The sequence below is a fragment of the Gadus morhua genome, chromosome 13 (assembly GCF_902167405.1).
Source record: "Gadus morhua chromosome 13, gadMor3.0, whole genome shotgun sequence".
NCBI lineage: Eukaryota > Metazoa > Chordata > Actinopteri > Gadiformes > Gadidae > Gadus > Gadus morhua.
The window spans coordinates 7,877,508-7,897,910 of record NC_044060.1 but is presented as its reverse complement, the minus strand read 5'-3'; the positions used below and the strand labels follow the sequence as shown (position 1 = coordinate 7,897,910).

Here is a 20,403-nt window from a genome sequence, read left to right as displayed (position 1 = left end):
TTGTTAGATTGTCAATTTAAGTTCCAAAGCATAATGTATATATGTATAATCCTAAACATAATGCATCATCCTGAACCGCATCATGAATGTGTCACACTTCTTTGAATTAGAATGACACAAAAAAGCGGGATGGGGGGATCAATACTTTCCGATTAGCTGTTCTAAATAAAGTAATCAATAACCTGCGTGGAGAGGGAGGGTATGGGAGCTTGACTGATGTAAAAGAACAAAACCAATGAACAGTTTTAATCTCCCGCCTGGGTCCCGGGTAGGCCTGTTCTCTCGTTCATACGTCTCAGTTTAGTGGTAAGCCTGACGATGAGCCCAGTGGAGATACCGCTTGGCCTGAAGGAGCTGCTGCATGGATACACTGCCGAGGTGCTGCGTCTCAAGCCAGCCGACCTGGTGGAGTTTGCTGTGGAACATTTCACTCGCATTCAGGAGGGCCAAAGGAAGGAGCCCAATGCTAAGGAGGGCTCTGTTAGAACGTCACGAAGCAGGGTGAGTTTTAGGACTCATTCAGATGAAGGCCTGAAGGATGAGAAGGATAGCGTTGTCGGTGAGTATCATTTGAAGCAGTTTTCCTTTGATTTTCTTTACCTCTTCTAACACCGCTACATCGTTGGTCTTCTCCTTGCATTAAATTGACCAGGCTCTAAAGGTAAATGTGCAGTGATTGATGGATAGAGGGATGAACCACAATCCATCAATCATTTTGGATTTTTTCATGTTACAGAATCGAGTACCATCAAATACAAACGCAGAGCATCAGGTCAGTCACAAAAGGGCAAAAGGTGTAATCCTTCTCCACACCTCGTAAGATATCATGACTCTTCCCTGCCATGGATTCCATTACACATGCAAGGGCTTGTGGTGCTGCCCCAATGCTATGCTACAGTATATTTATGTCCTACTGCTACAGTGTGTGCGGAGGCTTATGACCCAGATGAAGAGGATGATGACTCGGACCCCAGAGTGGTGCACCCCAAGAGCGATGTGCAGCGCCGTAGACTGCAGGACGCATGCAGTGACATCCTGCTGTTTAAGACCTTGGACCAGGTACAGCCCCCGTGCACGGGAGCTCTTGGTATTATTTATGAAGCATCAGGACGGGATTGTTTGTTGGTTCAATCAATTATCTATTGGACCTCAACACATCCAGGGTAGGGTTAGGGTTAGACGCACCCTTTATCCTCAAAGCAAGGTTATATAACATGTATGAATTGTCCTGCAGGAGCAGTTGTCCGAGGTGCTTGATGCCATGTTTGAGGTGCTGGTGAAAGCCCAGGAGCACATCATTGACCAAGGAGAGGACGGAGACAACTTTTATGTCATAGAGAGGTTTGCTTGTTTTCAGGTTTTAAATGGTTTAAAATTCTGAATGTGTCCTTACCCTCAATCATGTATTATTCCTCTTCTCCAGGGGTGTGTTTGATATCTACGTGCAGAAGGATGGAGGGAGTGTGTGTGTTGGGAAGTACGACGGTAAGGGTAGTTTCGGTGAGCTGGCCCTCATGTACAACACCCCTCGCGCGGCCACGATCATCGCGTCCCAGGACGCAGCCTTATGGGGGCTGGTGAGTAGCGGAAACTGGCAAGGGGTGGGGGACCATCTACTCACCAGTCCACTCAAGCAGAATGGCATTAGAAATAGGACATGAAGCATGCCAAGGATATGACCTCTGTGCGTCTCCTTTAGGATCGTGCAACGTTTCACAGGCTCATCGTGAAAAACAACGCAAAGAAGAGGCGCCTGTACGAGGCCTTCATAGAGTGTGTTCCGCTGCTTACATCGCTTGAGGTATTGAACACATTCTCAACTGATCCATATGAGAGGACATGGTATGTGAACATACGGATAGCTGGTCATCTTTTTGCTCCATCGATGCACATATGTCCTTTACCTCTCTAAGATTTCTGAAAGAATGAAGATTGTGGATATACTGGGAGCAAGAGTGTTTCATGATGAAGAACGCATCATAACACAGGTGATTGGACGTTTGTATCTGACATGTGTACTGGTGGCTGGAGGCGAACCCAAGCTGACACAACACTGGGCTCTTCTGTTCACTGGCAGGGGGAGTACGCCGACTGTTTCTATATCGTGGAGTCGGGCGAAGTGAAGATCATGATCAAAAGCAGAGTGCGTGGGTTTTGATTGGCTTGTTTCTGTGTATTTTGTCCTTTTGTATATGAAGATGTCCCAATTGCCCTATGTTCTTCTTTTGGTGTCTGACAATACCTGGGATCAGCACCGTTTGGAGGGTTACTGTGTTCCCTGTTGCAGACCACGGCTGGCCAGCTGGATCATGCGGAGGTGGAGCTTGCACGTTGCGTTCGAGGCCAGTACTTTGGGGAGTTGGCGCTGGTCACCAATCAACCGCGCGCTGCGTCCGTCTATGCCGTTGGAGTGACCAAATGTTTGGGTGCGTTATATTTGACACATTGCAGGACCATGTGATCCGGTCCTGCTAATTATCTAGGGCCCAGTAGTGCCACTTTAAGTCACCACTGACTGAACATTTCCCAATCGGAAAGCCGTTGCTCATACGTGCAATTGTTTTTGCCAGATTTTATGTAGACTAGATTATCAAGAGATGTAGACAGTGCTGTTAATTATTTTGTTTATTTTGTCTCCATAGTAATAGATATCCAGGCTTTTGAGCGCTTGCTGGGCCCTTGTAAGGAAATCATGAAGAGGAACATCAGCCAGTATGAGGACCAACTGGTGGCACTGTTCGGCTCCAGTGTTGACCTGAAGCAGGAGCAAACCCCAAGTGTAAAATGAGCCTGTGGTCATTTATATATTATCCTGTACATTTTTCAATGTATAAACGAGAAAAGGAAACTTACTGTACCATCTTCCCGATCTTCATGTGTTTTCACATGACTGTCTATCCCAGAATTGTGTATCGTCTCCTTCCATAGTTGTGCATGCACTTGTACTAGTATGGGATTCAGTCCACTGCAGCACCAATTAGCCATAAAAAAAATAATGATGCAAATCTTTAATACACACCTTCTAAAAGTGTCAAATTTTAATCTCGAATTTTGTTAAATTTCACTTTATGTACATTTTATACAACAAGATCCAGCACAAAACATTCATGAAATAAAAGATTGCAACTTAATATTCAAGTTTTCTGGATCTTTTTTTTTTATTTCGAGTTACAAAATGTGAAGTGCCATCAGCAAACTCCGGGAGTCTGCCAACCTTCTTTGTTACAAGTATTTACACCCCAAAAATCAACAATATCCCTCAACAATTTCACACTTCCTGCATGTCGACAAGGTGAAGGGTCCTGGCATCAGGCTGTCCAAGATCCACTTTGAAGCTTTAAATATTTAAAATATTTACAATGTCCAGTACGCCAAAACTCCCAAATCAAACTAGCTTGTTCGATGCAAAGGCAGATCCAAGAGCTTCGTCTGCTTCAGTAGTGTGATGAGGAAACAGCAGATCTGGTTCAATGAAAAGGAGCGGTTTAATGGACATGGTCCTCTTCAAGAAATCATAGATTAAGAAGTGAATTCTTCCTCGTGTGAAAAAGGAAAGGCTGGACAAGGAAGTGTGCACATAATTACTGTACTTAAAAAATACACCTTGAAATGTCTATTTAGCTATCGCAGCGCAGCGGCCCCCCATGATCATTGAGTGTGTGAAGAACTGAACCGGACAATCATCGAAAGACCAAAAAAAAAAAAGAAAAAAAAAAAGGCCACCCAGTTAGTCACTCATTCTTCCTGTTTAAATGTCCTGAATTATTGTCCTTCAGAGTATCTGACATAAAAAATAAAACTCCCAATAAATACAGATACAGCAGAGAACTTGTCCGGTAGGGTCCGTCCCCCGAGCGCCTCTGAGGAGAACATAGTTACCAGAGAGGAGTCAATCCAAAATGATATGGGGAAAAAAACAAAGGTTTTCTTATATAGGGGATTTCCTCCCCCCCACTCCCCCACACAACAATGTCCAATAGGGTCCAGGAAAACGATTCAGAATATTCCCTTTCTTTTCCTGAGGCTCACTGTTGATGTCATCTGAAGACCAAACTCATGCCAGCCAAGGGGTTTCACACAGAGGTGATGACAATCATGAGGTGGGGTGAGATGCTGGAGATCCGGTTCAGGAGGTCAGGAGCGAGCTGGGACAAGTGGCTTTCCGAAAATTCACACGGAGGGAAAATCTGCAAAACATAGGCAGGCTGCAAGGAGAAGGACAGTCAATTAATTATTTATATTATTATTATTATTTATTTTTTACTTTGATTTGACAGAAAAGATACCAAAGAACTATAATGTTATGTCTGCCAACTACATAATCCTAACAAAAAACGACATTCTCTCCTGAAAGCACAAATAATAACGTTACATTTTTTAGGACAAACAACGTAGACACTTGCCTGATTGGAGCCTGGGTTGGGGATATTAATGATACCAGCGGCCAACTTGGCCTGTAAGTAGTTAATAAAAGCAGCCTTAAGAGCCTGGGTCTGGTTCAAAACATCCTCTTGGTCTCGTCCACACGGCAGAGCGAGGAGAAGGCAAAAGTCAGAGTCTCCCTGATGAATATGAAAGAGGAATCAGTTTCGTACATTATGCATTTCATTTACAAAGGATTACACATTAATGAGTAGAGTTATGGCTCAGAGGGCAAAGTACCGTCATTCTCCTGGCTACACTCTCGAGCTGAGACGCCTCTAATCTCATCCTCTGGACAATTCGGAGCAAGGCACCTCCCTCTTGCAGTGGCAATGATCGATGAGCCAGCGCCTTGTTTCCACACACAAAATGGAGCTGGACAGCAGCAGTGTCGTTTTTTAGTGCCAACAGACCTTGCCACACAATTGGGTATTTCTGAGAAGAAAAAAAGGAAGAACATGAGACACGGCTTGTTTTTTGTCAAAAACCTAGCTCTGGCTTGTGTTTGATTAATCATTCATTGCACTCGTTCTCCCTTACCGTGAGAAGCTGCACCATGTTGACAGGCTGGGTCATCTTGCCGTCTTGTTTGGCTTGTTGGTCTGTACCCTGTGGAATACAAGAGATTTGTTTAGGAATACATGTAAGAAAAGACACTCTTGAAAATCAAAATTAAAAATCACCAGGACAAATGACATCACCGAGCGTGAACATACCATTGCGGGCATAATGGTCACCGGTGACGTCTCTGCCATCTGCTGATGGCTGCTTCTTGGGTTTACGTACATTCCTGCATACTCATTGAAAGAACCACTAGATGCTGGTGGAATGAGCTGACCTCTCTGGGGAGATGCTATAGCTGAACTGGGCGGTCGAATTCCCATGACCGAGTCCTTTGCATGAGGAGAGTGTGGCCTCTTTGACTCCAATGACTTTGCAACATCTTTCTCAGACACACCTTTCAACACGTGTGCTCTGGGAGATAATGATAAGGGGATGTTGGAGGACGTGGAAGAAGGGGGCAGAGAGTCTTGTATGTGTCCACCGTGTTGGTCTGGGGCTGTGCGCTCCCCCTGTAGGTGTATGTGCCGAGGCATGTCCCTCGGTGCCATGTACGTATCCAACGGAAGGCCTCCGCGTAAGGAAACTGCCTGAATAGATTCCGCCTTCAGCTGGGTCACAGACTGTCGACCAGCCATCTGGTGGAACCGGCGGGCTTCTTCCTGTTCTCCCTCGTGGCTCCTGACCAAGCCAGGGTTGACCTTGAGGACCATGTCTCGGCTGACCGCCTGTGGGGAGGTGGGCCGCTGCTGCAGGGAACCGGACCAAGGGGAACCCTGAGGCTCACCATGGATGCCAAAGTTCATCACAGAGAGGGGCGGAGTATTGACCCGGACATCTTGAACAAGATGTGCCATTGAGTTGCTGACGTGACTCGGATGAGGAGACATCCTTCCTAATCCCCCGTGGGAACTGTGGGGGGGCATGATGACAGACTGCTCTGGGTGATGCACATACTGCTGCATTGGCGCAATGCCAGAAGGCAACATGACCGGAATGCCTTTGGGTGATGAGGAGCCAATGGGTGAGGACACTTTAGGAAATGGGGAGTGAGGGTTGCGTGGGGACCTGGGTTCAGGTTTGGCTCCACCGAGGTGGGAAGGAGCTCCAGAAGTAGAGGTCACAAATCCAACATGATTGCCTGGAGGAGAGGGCAAGTGTGGACTAATTGCCGGACTTATGGCAGAGGGCCAAGAGGTTTTAGCAACATCGGCACTGTGAGAATCTGTGGCTTCCACTTTCTTTTGATGTTTCATAAGCACATACTCTGGATGATGGTAATTCATTCCTTGCTGGTTACCACCCGCTTGTGGGAGACGCTTCACGACACCTTGAGGACCAGACTGGTAAACAGAGTCCATCTTTTCCAAACCGGTGTTTTCTTGTTTGATTGAGGCGGACTGCGTCTTTCCAGAATGTCCGTGTTCACTTAATATTGGTGGCCCCTTCTGAGCACCTGTCTGTGAATGGCTATACAACTCCTGCTTAATCTGGGGCATTGAAACCAACTGCTGAGATTCAATATCAACGGCAGTTGCTTGCGGGATCTGGCTGATTTTCGCACTTATCCGCTGCGGCCCCTCTGTTTTCTGCCCGGAGTGACTCAACACTACCACGCCTTCTGAGGTATTAACTCTCAAGCCTGGGCTGGATCCAGTGCTTAGATTGGTGCTCTCAACAATGAAGCGCCCTGCACTGCCGCCCTCCTCGCCAACAGATGGCCCTTGATATGACCCACCATCATCGATACTGGGCCTATAAGTTTGCTTGGAGACGGCTATGTCCGCACAGGGATTCCCAGCAGTCATGTTAATCTTCTCCTCAGTTTCAGGTGGATTGCAAACACGACTAATAACAGAAGTGGCAGTGGATGCAATAACAGATATCACAGACTTAGACTCAGGAGATAGGAGGGATGCTGGCTGTCTGACAACTGGTTGAGCTGGGGTAAGCATTCTATGATCAGGTAATGGACACTTATTGAGCATGGCACTTGATTGGGTGGTAGGTTCCGATGGCTTGTCTCGGGGGGTTGGTAGATTACTAGTTATAGTTGAACTGCCTTGCCGGGGGATATTTTTGGGCTTCATAAGAATCTGCCGCAAATCACTAGTGCCATGGTCAGTATCCATGTTTTCGGGCTCTGGGGTTAATGACTGGTTTGGATGGTTTACCAATGCTGTCGCAGGCAACACTGGTGCAAGTGCAACTGCTATGTCTTTAGGCGTGTTATGCCAATCCGGGGGGGACACAGGCATGCGATTTGGCTGAATGGGCCTGATATTTGGGCGGCTGGGAGAAGGAGAAAGGGAGGGAGAGATGTTTTCAGGTAGCTGCTGTGGAGGTTTGGGGCCAATGGGACTCTTGGACTGGGGGCAGACAGATTTCAGCTCTGGAAGCTGCTCTATGGAGGATGATTCTGTCTTTGCTTTATCTTCCGACGCCTTGTTTAGAGAAGATTCCGGCTCTGGCTTCCAAGTAGTGGCAGTAATGACAGCTGCAGTAGCTGATGACGGTGGTGGAGGTGGTGGTGGTTGTGGTGTCACTTCAGGAAGAGTCTTAAGTTTAGAGGCTGTAGAGTCTGATGAAGGACATGGTGATTCTTCAGGTACCGATTGTCTTTCCTTAGCATCTTTTTTGACGGGTTTCTGGGCTTTTGATCGTTTAGGTGTTTTAGGTCTTCCCTTTGTGCCTTTCTTGGGTGTATGCAGAAGGGATTCTTCAGGCAAAGCAGATGTTTCCATTTCAGTTTCATCATCCTTTTCTGGTGGAATAACGACTTGCAGCTCTGGTTCTGAATCTACATCAGCATCAATAACTGGTGCTGTTGGAGGTAAGGCTGCTGCTATATCCTCTGCGGTTATAGAATCAATAGCAGCCATAAGTTCGGTCTCACTTGCAGGGTTTGATGGCTTTTGATCTTCTGGGTCACTTTTGATTTCGGGTGGTACAATTGGTGGAGTTGGCGGCTTTGCCGGCAATGCAGAACCTGTAAGTTTAGCGATATTTTCCACCGCCTGGGCCAATTCTAACTCTTGAGTAAGAAAACTTTTCGCTGCATCCTGAGGTGTCTTTTCTGAGGCAGCTTCGTCTCCATCACCATCGCCAGGGACTTTGCTGGAACTATTAGGCTCTGAAGGTGGATCAGTATGATCACCTTCAGCCTTTTTAGAAGGATCTTCTTGATTACTATTTTCTTCATCTCCCAACTGTAACAAGTTTTTTACCTCAGTGACATTAAGACTTATTTTTAGGTTTTTGAGGACTGGAGACTTTGGAGCACGTGTCAACTTGGTTTTACCTTTGGCAACCTTATCCTTCTCGAATGGGACTTTTTCCTCAGACACTGGAGATGCAGACTTTTTCTTGATTGTTTTTTCTTCCAAGACCTTGTCCACTGCATTTTCGTCTTTACATACTGGTCTTTCAGAATTTTCTGCACCTTGTTGGTCTTGGTCCTCCTTTTTGGGGTTAACCTTCAAAGGATCTTCAAGTGGACTTGATTCCTCCAGGGCCATGGGTTCTTCATCCATGGATTCAATTTCCTGATGTTCTTCAGGCAGCATGGTTTTCTCCTCCTTCCTACTTTCTTTGGATTCCGTTGACACCATGGATACTTGACTTGAACACTTTGTGCTGGACGGAGAATGTTTGCCTTTTGTCATTTTGGGGATTTTCTCGCCGCTTTCAGATTCATTTGAGTCATTTTCTTTAGCATCGCTTTTTGACCGATCACCCTTTGACGCTGAACCATCTTCTGTTTGCTTACGAGGACGACCTCGTTTGGAGAGGCCTTGCACATTCCGGTTTAATGTTTCCTGTTTTGGCTCCTGTTCTGCATTATGCTGTATAGTTGCATCTTTATCCCCAGCCCGCTTACGTCCAGAGCGTGGAGATTCAGGTATTTCCTTTCCGGTTCGCACTGAAGCATCATCTTCGACAGGAGTGGCATAAACCGATTTCACATTTCTGCGCACTCTAGTTCTGCTCGGTGGATGGTCTGGGACGCTATCAGAATCTGTGGCAGAAATGGGAGACTTGGCACTGGACTTGAGCTCTGAACCGCTTTTAGAGGAGTCACCTCTTGGTGAGGACCCACGTTTCAGTTTTTCCTTGTCAATTCGCTCACTCTTCCGAGTTGCTAGTTTTTCACTATTTGAAGCAGAGGAGGCAGCAACTGGAGAAACATGAACAGGAGATTGTTTATGTTTTCTACTCTTTAATTCTCTTCCTCTCTGTTCTTTCTGAGGTGGAGATGTCGGTTCCTCATGTTCATCAGTATCAGGCAACACCATCTTATTGACTGGAAATGTGTTTTCCATGTCATCGGTTTTAAGACATTGAGGAGCCACTTCATTCGATACAAACATATCCTCTACAAGGGTGGGTACTCTTGGACTTATGGCGTCAGACATATCCATCTGTGAGGTTTCGAGATCCATCTCTGGCTCAGAACAGCTAACAAACTCTTCTTGAGCATCACTATTAGATGGTTTTTCCATACACTGAGGTTGTACATCTCCAATGATATCAGCTTTTTCTTGGGGTGATGGCTTGACCTTCTGCACGGGATGACTGGACTCTGGAATGGCTAGAATCTGAATATTTGCATCTTTTGGGACCTCTGTTGGTGTATGGTGTGTGGGCTCAAGATTTTCCTTCTCTTCTTTAATTAAAGATAGAGGGGCTGATGGCTCTAAAGGGGGACTAACCACAACACATTTCTCCTCTATTGGAGATATTTCATTGGGTGTAGACTGGGAAATAATAATAGGCAGAGGACGTGGCTCAGTAGGGCTAATGGGTTTTATCTCTGGCTCCACAGCAGGTTCAGACATTTTGGGAGAAGGCAAAGCTTGTGGCTGTGGTTCAGGTGCTTTTTCAATTTTAGGCTCTTTTTGGACATTCTCTTCCTCCTTCACTACTGGTTGAATTTGTTCTTTCCCTTTCTGTTGTGATCTTGTGAGCTCCAAAAAACGACTACGGAAAAGGACTGCTGGCTCAGAATCATCCGGAGTTCCCTGCTGTGCAGCTTGTGCATTTAACCCATGCTCAGGTTCCTCGTGCTTACGTTCCAGGTGTTTAAGTCTTCTGGAGTCCTGCTCAAAGATTGAGCTGTGAAGGAAACGTGAGGCAAATAGTTCCCTGCGTTCTTGTTCTGGTTTCGGCTCCTCCTTCCTATCATCTAGTTTGTCTTCAGAGCCACTACGAATCTTTTTCTTTTTCATATACCATAAGGGTTTAGGCAGGGGTGTTGATTCTACTTTTTCAGTATCCTTTCTGGTAGGTAAACCAGCCAAGGTGGATTCATAGTCCAGGAAGGACCAGTTTTCATCTCTAGACGAAGACAGGGATTTTGCACGATCCAAAAGAGCTTGTGTGTCTGATGTTATCGTCTTTGAAAATGAGTAGAACTTATTCCTTTCAAGATTAGCTACTTTGGGATCTGAAATTCTGTCAACCCTCAGCCTTTCAGAAAATGGCATTGACGGTGATGGCATAGGGGAATGGGGTTTGTGCTCTTTATCCTCTTCAGAATCTGACCGCACTTCCCCAGGTTCCAAGTCATGCCAGACACCATCCTCGCGTTTTCGGTTGTGAATGTTTTTACTTATACTTCTAGAGAAGTTCAAATCAGGTAATATGTCCTGCTTGACTCTGCTCTCCCATCGCTTTTGTTGCTCTTCTTCAATACTGAGGGAAGGGGTGTTGGGTTTATGTGGTATCTGCGTGGTATGAGTCTGCTTGAGTGATAACTCTAGGTCTGAGTGAATCTTATCGTCACTAATACTAGGCTCTTTCGGTTGAGGCTGTTCCAAAGATGCTTCATCTGGATGGTGCGGAGAATGATGAAAACCTGGAGAGGCAGTGTTGGACCAATCTGGCTCTTCAGTTTTCAGACGGGAAACCCTGTAAACACGCTCCTTCTTAATACTTGCATCGTTGTCGAATTGGTCTATTTTCTTGTTAACTTTATGCGAAGGGAAAGTGTCGGTGACGTCTTCAGGTGGTTTACCAACTTCATGCACAAGACTCCGGTGGTCAAGGTCGTCCATTTCACCTCCTAGTGGACTGTCAGGTTTATCCGATTTGTCAAAGTCCTGCTGTTGCTGCTGCTGGAGGAGCCTCCTATTTTGCTCCATTTGTTTGCGGTAACTTTGAGAATGGTCAATATCTACATGCTCTTCCCTGTCCTTGGTGCCTTTTTCAACATCATCAGTTTGATATTTGAAACCTGGAAGTTCTGGGTCTCTGGTGCTTCCTTGGTCCATATGACCCTCGTGTGAGAACCTCCTGGATGCATTATGCCCTTGGTGTTGCTTCGAGTCCAGTACATCCACAAGTGCCTCTGACGGATCCCTCGGTCCGCTGGCTTCTTCTTGTCCTTCCTTCTGAATGCCAAGAAATGCATGCTTTTCGATTTTGATCCTTGAATCTCTGCGCTCAGAATCTTTATGTTGTTTATCCCCGTCTATGTCTTTTAAAGTTGCAGAACTAGCTGAAATATCTGGGTGATTTCCATCTTCGTCGTCTAGCCTACTCCTCTTATGTCTAATGGGCCTCCCGCTGGCATCAGCAAAGCGTCGCTTTCTTGCGGCCAAGCGATCTGAATCTACTGTTAATTCTTTCACATCATTGACACTTTCGGATTTTATGTGTTTTTTGCCTCGACTCTTCCCATCTCCATCTGAATCGCCTACTGCCAATTCAGTTCTTTCACTTTTAATAGTTTCAGCTGGGGTAACCGTTGGCAAAGGATTTGAACTGAGTGGGTCACTCTCCACCTTAAACTTTGGACGCTCAGTGGCATCTTGCACTGATCCTGTTCCCCTTTCAGATGTCACATCAAACCCAGCCTCAGGCTCCGCCTCGAGTGAAGGGTCACAAGGGGACTGGGCCTTGGGCTTCCTTGATTTAGGCTTGTCTCCTTTGTCTTTTTCCGCTTTATCTTTTCTTCTGGCACGCTTGCCCTTCTCAGCGCTGGCTAACCTATCCGCTGTGGCATTCTTATCAGTCTTGTCTCCCTTGGAGCCATGCTCCAATGGAGTCTTGTCCGATTTCTCAAAATGTGGCGGCGAGAGGGAGCTGGCGCTGCCGCTACGCTCTGAGGACTGGCTGTAGACCCGTCGCTCCGAGTCTCTGTGCGCACGCTCGGACGGCGAGGGGGAAACGGTGGGTGTGATGGGTCGCCGGGGATGGGAAGGGCTCCACCTGCCGCGGTCTGCCTCAAAGCGCTCACGCTCCCTCTCTCGCTCTCTTTGAATGTAGGTGTATTTCCGGATGTCCTGCTCAAAGGGGTCTCTAAAGTCCCGGTATTCCCTGGGGTCTTCGTGGAAGCGAGGGTCAAAGGGCTCGCCCGGGAAGTGTTCCAGGTCTGGGAAACGCTCTCGGCTACGAGCGGGGTATTCCCGGCGAGCATCTTCGGGATAGAGACCAGGTGTCCGCACACTCTCATAGTAAGCCCTCTCTGCTGTGAACTCATGATAGGGAGGTCTGCGTTCCTCTCTGCGGGAAAGAAGCAAAAGGCAAAAGAAAATATTCAAGGGACGCATGGGCGGACATGTGCTGACAAATGTCAGCGCATATTTAATCGTTGTTATAACAATTATCTGAAAGCAATTAATCAGTTTAACACTTTTTTTTAAATTAATGATAATTGTACCGTCGCTCTGTTGGAATTTCGTAGAAGTCTCTGATATCTTGCCCCGAGGACTGCATTGACCGATAGAAAGCCATCTGACTCTCTTGACTGGCAAAATCAACCTATTTAAAAGGAAAAATTAAACAAAGATCAGATAAAATATACAAGATTTACAGATATTAATAACCATCTATATCTACATAGAGATATTGAGGTAAAGATGGATATATGGAGGAACATTTTAATTCTTACCTTTATTTTATTACCACCAATCTTCCAGCCTTTGGTCTCTCTAACAGCAGCTTGGGCAAAGTCTGTGTTGTTATACAAGATAAGGGCCATCCCTTTCAATCGATCAAACAACACCTGAAAGACACATTGGTTAAACATTAATACCACATCAAGATTGTCTTTTTCCATCAAGTGAAGAAAATGATGGCAGTTCAAATATATATGTTCACCTTAACGACATGTCCGTAGCGACAGAAATGCCTTGTCAAGTACTGCTCTGTGATGTTTGAGGCCAGACCATCGAGCCAGACACATGTGGTGGGCATACTCTTCCCAAAGCCAAGCTAAAAGGGGAAACAAAAAAAAGTTATAAAACTAAACCTATACATACATGTATAAAATTACAATTTGGTTCATAGTGTAGAGACTTGGACTTGGTCGACTTGTACCATTGCTTCCTTTACCTTGAGCCTGTTGCTTCCCAGATATTCTCCATCCATCTTCTTGATAGCTTTACACACACTGGCAATGTCGGAATACTGGACAAAGGCATACTGAGGCACCCCGTTAACTTTTTTTATGTCTATGTCCTGCAAGAGAAAAATAAAGGAAAAAGTGGTTTTAACGTGACGCATTCCAATGTTAAACTCACGCTGCTTACTCCTCTGCTTTTACAGTTTACTTACCACAATTTCACCAAAGCGTTGAAATATGTCCAGCAGTTGTTGATAACTAGTGGTCTTTTCTAAATTGCCGATGAACAGGGTCCTTGTTGCCTTCGGGTGGAACTCATCAATCCGTCCATCTAAAGGCCTAAACTCGTTTTCACTCTCTGTTTCTGAAAAGAATGAAGGGGTCAATTAAAAGTGATGAAGTAAATGTTACGTTTCTGCCCCAAAATCTTGTTTCCCCCCATTTCAGTGAAAAAAAATGTGATAACGCACCAGGCCCATTCCAGGCAGTAACCTCAATGAGCATGCCAAAGAAGAGCTTTCCTTTGGATACAGTAAGGGCTTTCTCTTGATCCTCCTGCTGTCTGAAGAAAACTAGTCCATATCGGTCTTCAGTGGCTCCATGGATCTGCACCGATGTCACTTTTCCATGCTTCTTGAACTCATGGAAGAGTCCATCTTTTAAGCTTGTATCTAAAGGAAGGAAAATAACATTTGCATTGGACGCATGTTCAATATAGACAACAGAGGACGAGTACAAATATGAGGAAACTATTACTGATATAAAGACCAGTACTAGAAAGTACACAGAGGACTAGAAAGTGAGCTTTCTGGCACATGCCTTGCATAGCGGTTCAAACATACCTGTGGAGCGCACTGGCAGGTTTTGCACTTTGATTCCAAAGCTTCTACGAGGCTCTTCTGAATCTAGACCCATAGAAGACTGAGGAGGAGCATGGGCTGCAGACGACTGAACAGAACGTGCACGTGAACCGTCACTTGAGCTGCTGTTTGAGTCGCTGCTGCAAAATGGGACAAAAAGAGGAAAACTTTAAAGAACTGCATACAATAAAAAATAAAAAAATCCTTGAAACGTGGTAATATGTCTCAAGATGGTGAACATAGTATTCTATGCACTTTAGTCACGGTTACTAAAATAAGACCAGATTGTAGAATTAAAAAAAGGGTGTAAAATCTTTTTGCCAGTCTCCCCAAAACACTGAAATCAAAATGCAGGTTACAGTCTTTTCGTGACCCGAGGTTCCTGTAAGTATTTTCCTGATCGTTGACGCGTTTGGATCTCTGCCTGGGAAGTAGTTGACTGCAGCGTCTGAGAGCAAGTTAAGCTTCTCCGACACCTATAGTATAACACTACGGTGTGTGAAGTTCCGTCTGAGCAGCACTTATTTTGATGTCAGCATCCGAATGAGGGTTAAGCTTCTCAGTATAACGCCAGGGTCTGTGGCCATTTCAGATACAACACTCTCATTACGATGTTCATACCCATCAAGGGTACTAAATAATTTACAAAGTTGCTGTGGGTCGTAACCATGGGGGTAACATGCCCCCCTCCTTCCTGGAACTCTCGGCCGAAAACACTCTTTTTTTTAAATCTCAGTATTTGCCTCCAGCTGAAACGGTGGGTTCAATTGCTCTTGAATAAAAGGATGGATGGAGATAGGCCACACATTCAGAACAACTTCTTAAACGATATATGTTTGGCATGTCTTGACAACTGAATTGAGATCAGTGGGTGGGCAGAATCTGTTACAACAGATTTAAATCATGAAGAAGCAAAAGAAGGATAATAAAAAGCGTGTCCAACCTGCCACTGCCTGTGCTGCTGGTGCTGCTGACCGAATCAGAGCTCGACGATCGGCTCCTGGACCGAGAATGGGGTCCTCTCCCAGGAGACAGGGGAGCTCGTTTGGGTGAGTGAGGGGCTTTCGGGGCCTGTCCCGTGCTCCGCTGTGGGGAAGGGTGCCTCGACTGCGACGAATGAGAGGATCTGCTGCGACGGTGATGGTAAGTCCTGTCCACCCGTCGGCCTCTGTCGTCTCTGTAAAGGTCCCGCCGTGCCGTGCTGGTGAGCGTGAACGGGTCTCGGATCCTAGACTCAAAATGCGGATCCGTTGCCTCAAAGCCAGGACCCATAGCACTGCTCCCAGGGCCGGTGGCAGCGAACATAGTACGATCACGGTAATAGTCAGGGTTGTAGTGGCGCGGTCTATCAAAAGTGCCACTTCGTTCATGGTGTCCATACGGGCTGTGATCATACGCACGTTCTCTGGTTTCTGAAGTTCTGTAAAAAGAAAACAGGAATACAAAAAGAAACCAAACAGGAAGTATTATTTTGATTGGAACAGAACAGAAAAACATTTTCTTGTCAATGTTTTACAGTTTACGGCAATATCAAATAAAAACTATGATATAACTAAAACTAAAAATAAATAACAAACTGGGTACATTTGTCCTTTATTTGACACAAATAGTTAATTCTTTGTGTACTTTCGTCAGCCCGGGTAGGATGCCAATCTTCAAAACCTGTATAAACTGTATTGTCTCTCTTTCAAGTCACCCATGTGAAATGTGTTAGCTAAGCAAATATCAAAAAGGTTTATTATCCGACTATTACAGGGATAAGCACAAAACCACCACAATGTTCTCGTCATTTAGAATGTGGATTTTTATGTTGGTTAAAAATATGTATGTATAATTGGATACAAATCGTTTCCTGTGTGAATGTGTGATCCAAAATAAATAGTTGCAATCAAAGTCTACTGCTACGACTGTTACTGGTACTATCCACCGAAATAGTCAAGATACAAAGGGAGAATTCAAGATAAGTTCATTTCAAAAACACACCTGGTGGAAAGGGTACAAGGGACTACCTTTGCATGTCTGTGTCTTCTAACAAAAAATGTCCTCTACCTAGAATTAGCTTTAAAATATGTAGACTGAGGCTACAGTAGGTGGCATTACATAAAGTTATTGTAGTGCAATTATGAACCTCAATGCCTGAGGACTTTCAGATCATAAATAAGTTAATGTTGACTGCGTCACTTCAAGTATCTGCCCGTTCGGACTAGATCCAGACATTCAAATGGGAACACCATTTCCAATGTAAATGTGGATCAGAATAATGCATTTTGAATGTCACTGAATTCAGATATAGTTCTAAATGTCCTTAAAGGAATTGGGAAATGGGGGACTTGGTGTATTTCACTATCAAAACAAAGCACAGCCAAAGCAAGAGCGACAGAGCGTGAGATGGTTAGAGACCTTAGAGTAGAAGTTACCGAAGAAGCATTCTAAGCCAAACAAACACGATTACCCTAGGAGCAAAGCGGACTTTAGGGACAGAGAAATGGTGCAAAGTTAGAGGAAAAAGATGCGTAGGGCAGAACAATACCAACCTTTTTGAAAGAAGTTACTGAACCTAATCCAAATAAAATCTAGGTGGTCAGATTTGAGAGCCCGAATAAAAAAACAGAAGTGGAAAAATTGTACTGTACGTAATCTTCCAGTATCGGGTACCAGGCTGAAACGTTGATGTATAATCCACAATTGACAATTACTTAGCATCTTCATTGGATGGAAAAGGGGAAACAAAACCAAAGATATGGAAATCTCTAATGAATTTCAGTGTGTGTAAAAAATACATGATTAATTTGGATATAATAAAGATGTGAATAAAAAAAAGGAGATGGGTTGAACTTCAGTGTAGTTCACTGCTAGTTCCGAGTAGCGTGTGCGGTAAATTCTCAGCTCGATAAGAATATACATCCACCTAGGTCAGTCTTGACTTCCAGTATGGGAAAATGGTCCAATTATCTTTCACTTTTAACCAAAAGAAAAAATATTCCAATCAGTACTATTCCCATGCTGTTAAATAGAATGTGAGATTGAAAGCAATTAAAAGACTCTGATCATCACTATTTTTCTAATAACTCCTGCTCATAGTGCGTATTCCAGAATGTTAGCGATGCTATCCACTGTCTTGATCTTCCGATTTCATCTGGGGGCAATGGCGGTCTTAGACGATTCAAATTAACTTCACAGCTGGTCTTCAATTTGGTTTGCTTGTTTCTTCAGTTGGCCTTTCTTCCATCTCATATGAAACCTGACAGCTAATTCCAGAGTTTAGTAGAGTAATCCATAAGGATGGAGGTTACATCTATCCATACTACGATCCACATCCATACATCCATATTGAATATATCCTAGAGCATACATCCACACTGGATCTTCAACCGTCTTCATGGCCATTAATATGAAAAAAATATCTCCACACGTTTGAAGTGATGGTACAGTAGATGATCCAGGTTCTTGCCGCATCTTCTGGGCATAGGATCCAAACTCCCCCATTTAGGTCAAATACATTGAAAACCCAACCTTATGTTTAAATGCCCAACATCACCTAGGTAATAAACACTATTGCCTTTGCTACGGTACTTTACCAGTGGTACTTCTTACATCCATGGGAATAAACCTTTTAATCCATGAATATGTGTATCCAGAGTTGAAGAGCTGGTCCAACCCCAGACGGTAAAAAAAAAACAACACCTTCTACCCCTGAGCTGCAAGGTCCTGTAGGGTCCTTGTGTTACTGACTTTAACCTGACTGGACTTGTCAAAAGAAAAATATCCTTCGACGGTGATCACTTACTTCCAGTTCTCTGCGCTTCCACATGAAAATCTCCGATAGATCCAGTAATGTGCGAAAAGTTGAAAAAACATCCAAAAATATCCCCAGGATAGGTTCCCTCAAAATGCAATTAATCCGAAACTCACCAGTATATTCCGTTTTGGTGTAATATCCAAACTGGAAGCCATACATTCAATGAATTTACCTTACCAAATGACATCTACGCAATAATTTACTTAGATCCCATGGGCCAGGAAAGTTGATTAGGATGAAAGGTGGAACGTTGCCTAGATTACCCGTCTTTAGCCCCAGAGGCATATTACTCCTCTGCTCTCTAATAACCCAACTATGTGATCATTATGCAACACTCATCTGATACTTAGATTCCCCTGGACTTAACGGGGAGACCATGTCCACTTACCCATCTATTCTCCGCTCATAACGTCCCTCTCTGGTGTGGAGGGACAATGGGGGGCCAAACACTGGACCAACTGTCCCCCTAGAGAATCCTGTAACGTCTCGACTGCTTGAAGGTGGGTTGTCTTCAAGGCCCCGCACAGCACTAGGCACTGAACCAGGTTCATTGTAGTCCGTTCGGAGATCCCTATCTCCCATCTTGTTGACCGCATTGTGAGCTTTTTGAGCACTTTTGATATCCACAAAATCCACAAAGGCTGCAACACCACCCTCCGATCCTCGCTTCCGCAGGACCTTCACACTTTCAACACGCCCATACCTGGGAGAAAATGATACACAGGAATTGTATATATAACCAGTTAAAAAAACAATACACATGTTAATCATTCTACCTGCACATAAACTTAGTGCTGGGCACTGTGTAAAGTCTGAAATCTGACATTGCCTTTCAACAATAGTAACAGTAAAGTCAAGCTGTAAGACATGCAATACATTTAACAAGTCACCAAAACATTCCTACACATATTTTACATTCTACAGGACTTTTTAAAACACAAAACATGACGACGCAGATCACTGATCAATTGGAGATATATATTGAATAATAAAATGTTGTATTTCCGCCTGTCTTTAATTAAGAAATCTTGATGTAGTAGGCAAGATAATCAAAGTAATGAAAGTGTGATATGAGTCTTGTGTATCATTTATATGTACACATGAGTCCTTTGCTAACTTAGCAAACTTTGAGTAATTAGTCAGGTTGGGCTGCCTTATTTTCACATAGGCCACCAGAAAAGAGAACGGCACGCCACTCTCGCAATATAATAACTACAACAAAACCATTCCGGGTTGACCCTACGTTAATGTGTCATAGCAGTGGCAACTAAATGAAACCTTTTCAAACTGAAGTTGCCTTGCAACAGCTATCAGGCACCAGCCTTAGCCCCCCCCTTGCACAACCTCATAGCTTCATAACTGCATTTCCTATAGAATATCAACAACTATGTATATATTAGGTCAAAAGGACTGGGAACACTCGCAACGTGTCCGTTTGCAATCAAAATGTGAAGTAATGGTGATTTGGACCGATCGATTTAAACAGAGAATTTGGCTGTTGACACAAGCAAGTGCCTTGAGAGCTACTAGCCGCTAGCCACACAACGTAGCTCGACTTTCTGAACATGGAAACGACTTCAGCCTTCCGACAAAATGGTTGGTCGGCAGACAGCTAGCTAAAGCTAGCTAGCGCTGCACGCCAAAGTTCACCAAACTGAGATATCAATATCGATGTCAAAACGTTTGGCGCACCAGGTATAATGTGCCAAACGCTACGATATTATGCATTGGATGTAGCAAAGGTAAACATAACAACGATACTTCCCAACTCGAACGGTAGCTACTTGTGTTAACTTGATGAAGGAGCTAACGATAATGCTAGCTGGCTAGCGCTGAGCCCTGAGCGCGCTGCGCTGAGGATCCCTCTTGCATAACCTACCGTTTAAAATGTTCCACTATTTTCTCTTCTCGAACGTGTTCGGGTAAATTTCCCACCCAAAGGTGCCTGGTTTCCCGAACCATCTTTAGCTATATTTTCCTGTTTGTACACATAGGCTCTGGCACGTTTGAATTCCCGGTCGGTCGGGAGGTCCGCTTCACAAAATGAACGACGACAGCTCCGTGTATGTGTGTGTGTTGTGGGCCTGGTCGCCTGGCCGCGGATCCCCGCTCTGTCTGCTTCGCTCCACGGTCGCGAGCAACAAGCGCGGGTTCCCAGATTGACTTCCCCTATTTTGCGCGTACTCGACAAGCAGCGTAGCACAGAAGTCGATGACATTTTTTAGAGCGACGTCGGTTGTTTTTCTTTTTACGGGCATGCCTATTTCTAGGAACAATGTACAGTAATGTAGATCATTATGATTAAGGATCCCAACACACGTGAAGGGGATAATTTATACACATACAATATACATTTCATAATGTTGTCATGCATAAAACAATTATAACCATTTAAGATACGACAAAAAACAACC

The 20,403-nt window shown here is 44.7% G+C and overlaps 2 protein-coding genes across 4 annotated transcripts; one reads left to right on the top strand and one right to left on the bottom strand.

Annotated features, from left to right (window-relative positions):
- Positions 1 to 7: 7 nt before the first annotated feature.
- prkar2ab (protein kinase, cAMP-dependent, regulatory, type II, alpha, B) lies at positions 8 to 3,705 on the top strand. The gene is made up of 10 exons (XM_030375294.1): positions 8 to 559; positions 737 to 772; positions 923 to 1,059; positions 1,235 to 1,341; positions 1,424 to 1,577; positions 1,700 to 1,801; positions 1,914 to 1,988; positions 2,078 to 2,143; positions 2,288 to 2,426; positions 2,643 to 3,705. Exons 1-10 carry the CDS (start codon positions 319 to 321, stop codon positions 2,786 to 2,788), a joined length of 1,203 nt encoding a protein of 400 aa, XP_030231154.1. The 5' UTR covers positions 8 to 318; the 3' UTR covers positions 2,789 to 3,705.
- On the bottom strand, positions 3,134 to 20,144 carry si:ch1073-335m2.2 (msx2-interacting protein). Of its 3 annotated transcripts, none has more exons than XM_030375246.1 (15): positions 19,869 to 20,144; positions 18,378 to 18,692; positions 15,134 to 15,610; positions 14,173 to 14,330; positions 13,801 to 14,001; positions 13,543 to 13,694; positions 13,321 to 13,446; positions 13,087 to 13,200; positions 12,878 to 12,991; positions 12,647 to 12,747; positions 5,139 to 12,489; positions 4,963 to 5,031; positions 4,663 to 4,857; positions 4,404 to 4,562; positions 3,134 to 4,205 (listed from the first exon to the last, which is right to left on the bottom strand). In XM_030375246.1, the coding sequence occupies exons 1-15, from the start codon at positions 19,949 to 19,951 to the stop codon at positions 4,074 to 4,076; spliced, it is 9,747 nt and encodes a 3,248-aa protein (XP_030231106.1). In that variant the 5' UTR covers positions 19,952 to 20,144; the 3' UTR covers positions 3,134 to 4,073. The 3 variants fall into 3 exon arrangements, with proteins under 3 accessions (XP_030231106.1, XP_030231107.1, XP_030231108.1); XM_030375247.1 differs by having other exon boundaries at positions 13,543 to 13,688; XM_030375248.1 differs by lacking the exon at positions 19,869 to 20,144 and having other exon boundaries at positions 16,725 to 18,692.
- Positions 20,145 to 20,403: the final 259 nt, after the last annotated feature.

Bases quoted from the DNA above. Each gene is read 5' to 3' on its own strand.
- si:ch1073-335m2.2 (XM_030375246.1), bottom strand. From the start codon at position 19,951: ATGGTTCGGGAAACCAGGCACCTTTGGGTGGGAAATTTACCCGAACAC. The intron at 18,693-19,868 runs GTAGGTTATGCA...ATTTTCTCCCAG, and splicing joins ATAGTGGAACATTTTAAACG to GTATGGGCGTGTTGAAAGTG. The intron at 4,858-4,962 runs GTAAGGGAGAAC...TTTTCTTCTCAG, and splicing joins ACATGGTGCAGCTTCTCACG to AAATACCCAATTGTGTGGCA.
- prkar2ab (XM_030375294.1), top strand. From the start codon at position 319: ATGAGCCCAGTGGAGATACCGCTTGGCCTGAAGGAGCTGCTGCATGGA. The intron at 560-736 runs GTGAGTATCATT...TTCATGTTACAG, and splicing joins TGAGAAGGATAGCGTTGTCG to AATCGAGTACCATCAAATAC. The intron at 1,802-1,913 runs GTATTGAACACA...TACCTCTCTAAG, and splicing joins CGCTGCTTACATCGCTTGAG to ATTTCTGAAAGAATGAAGAT.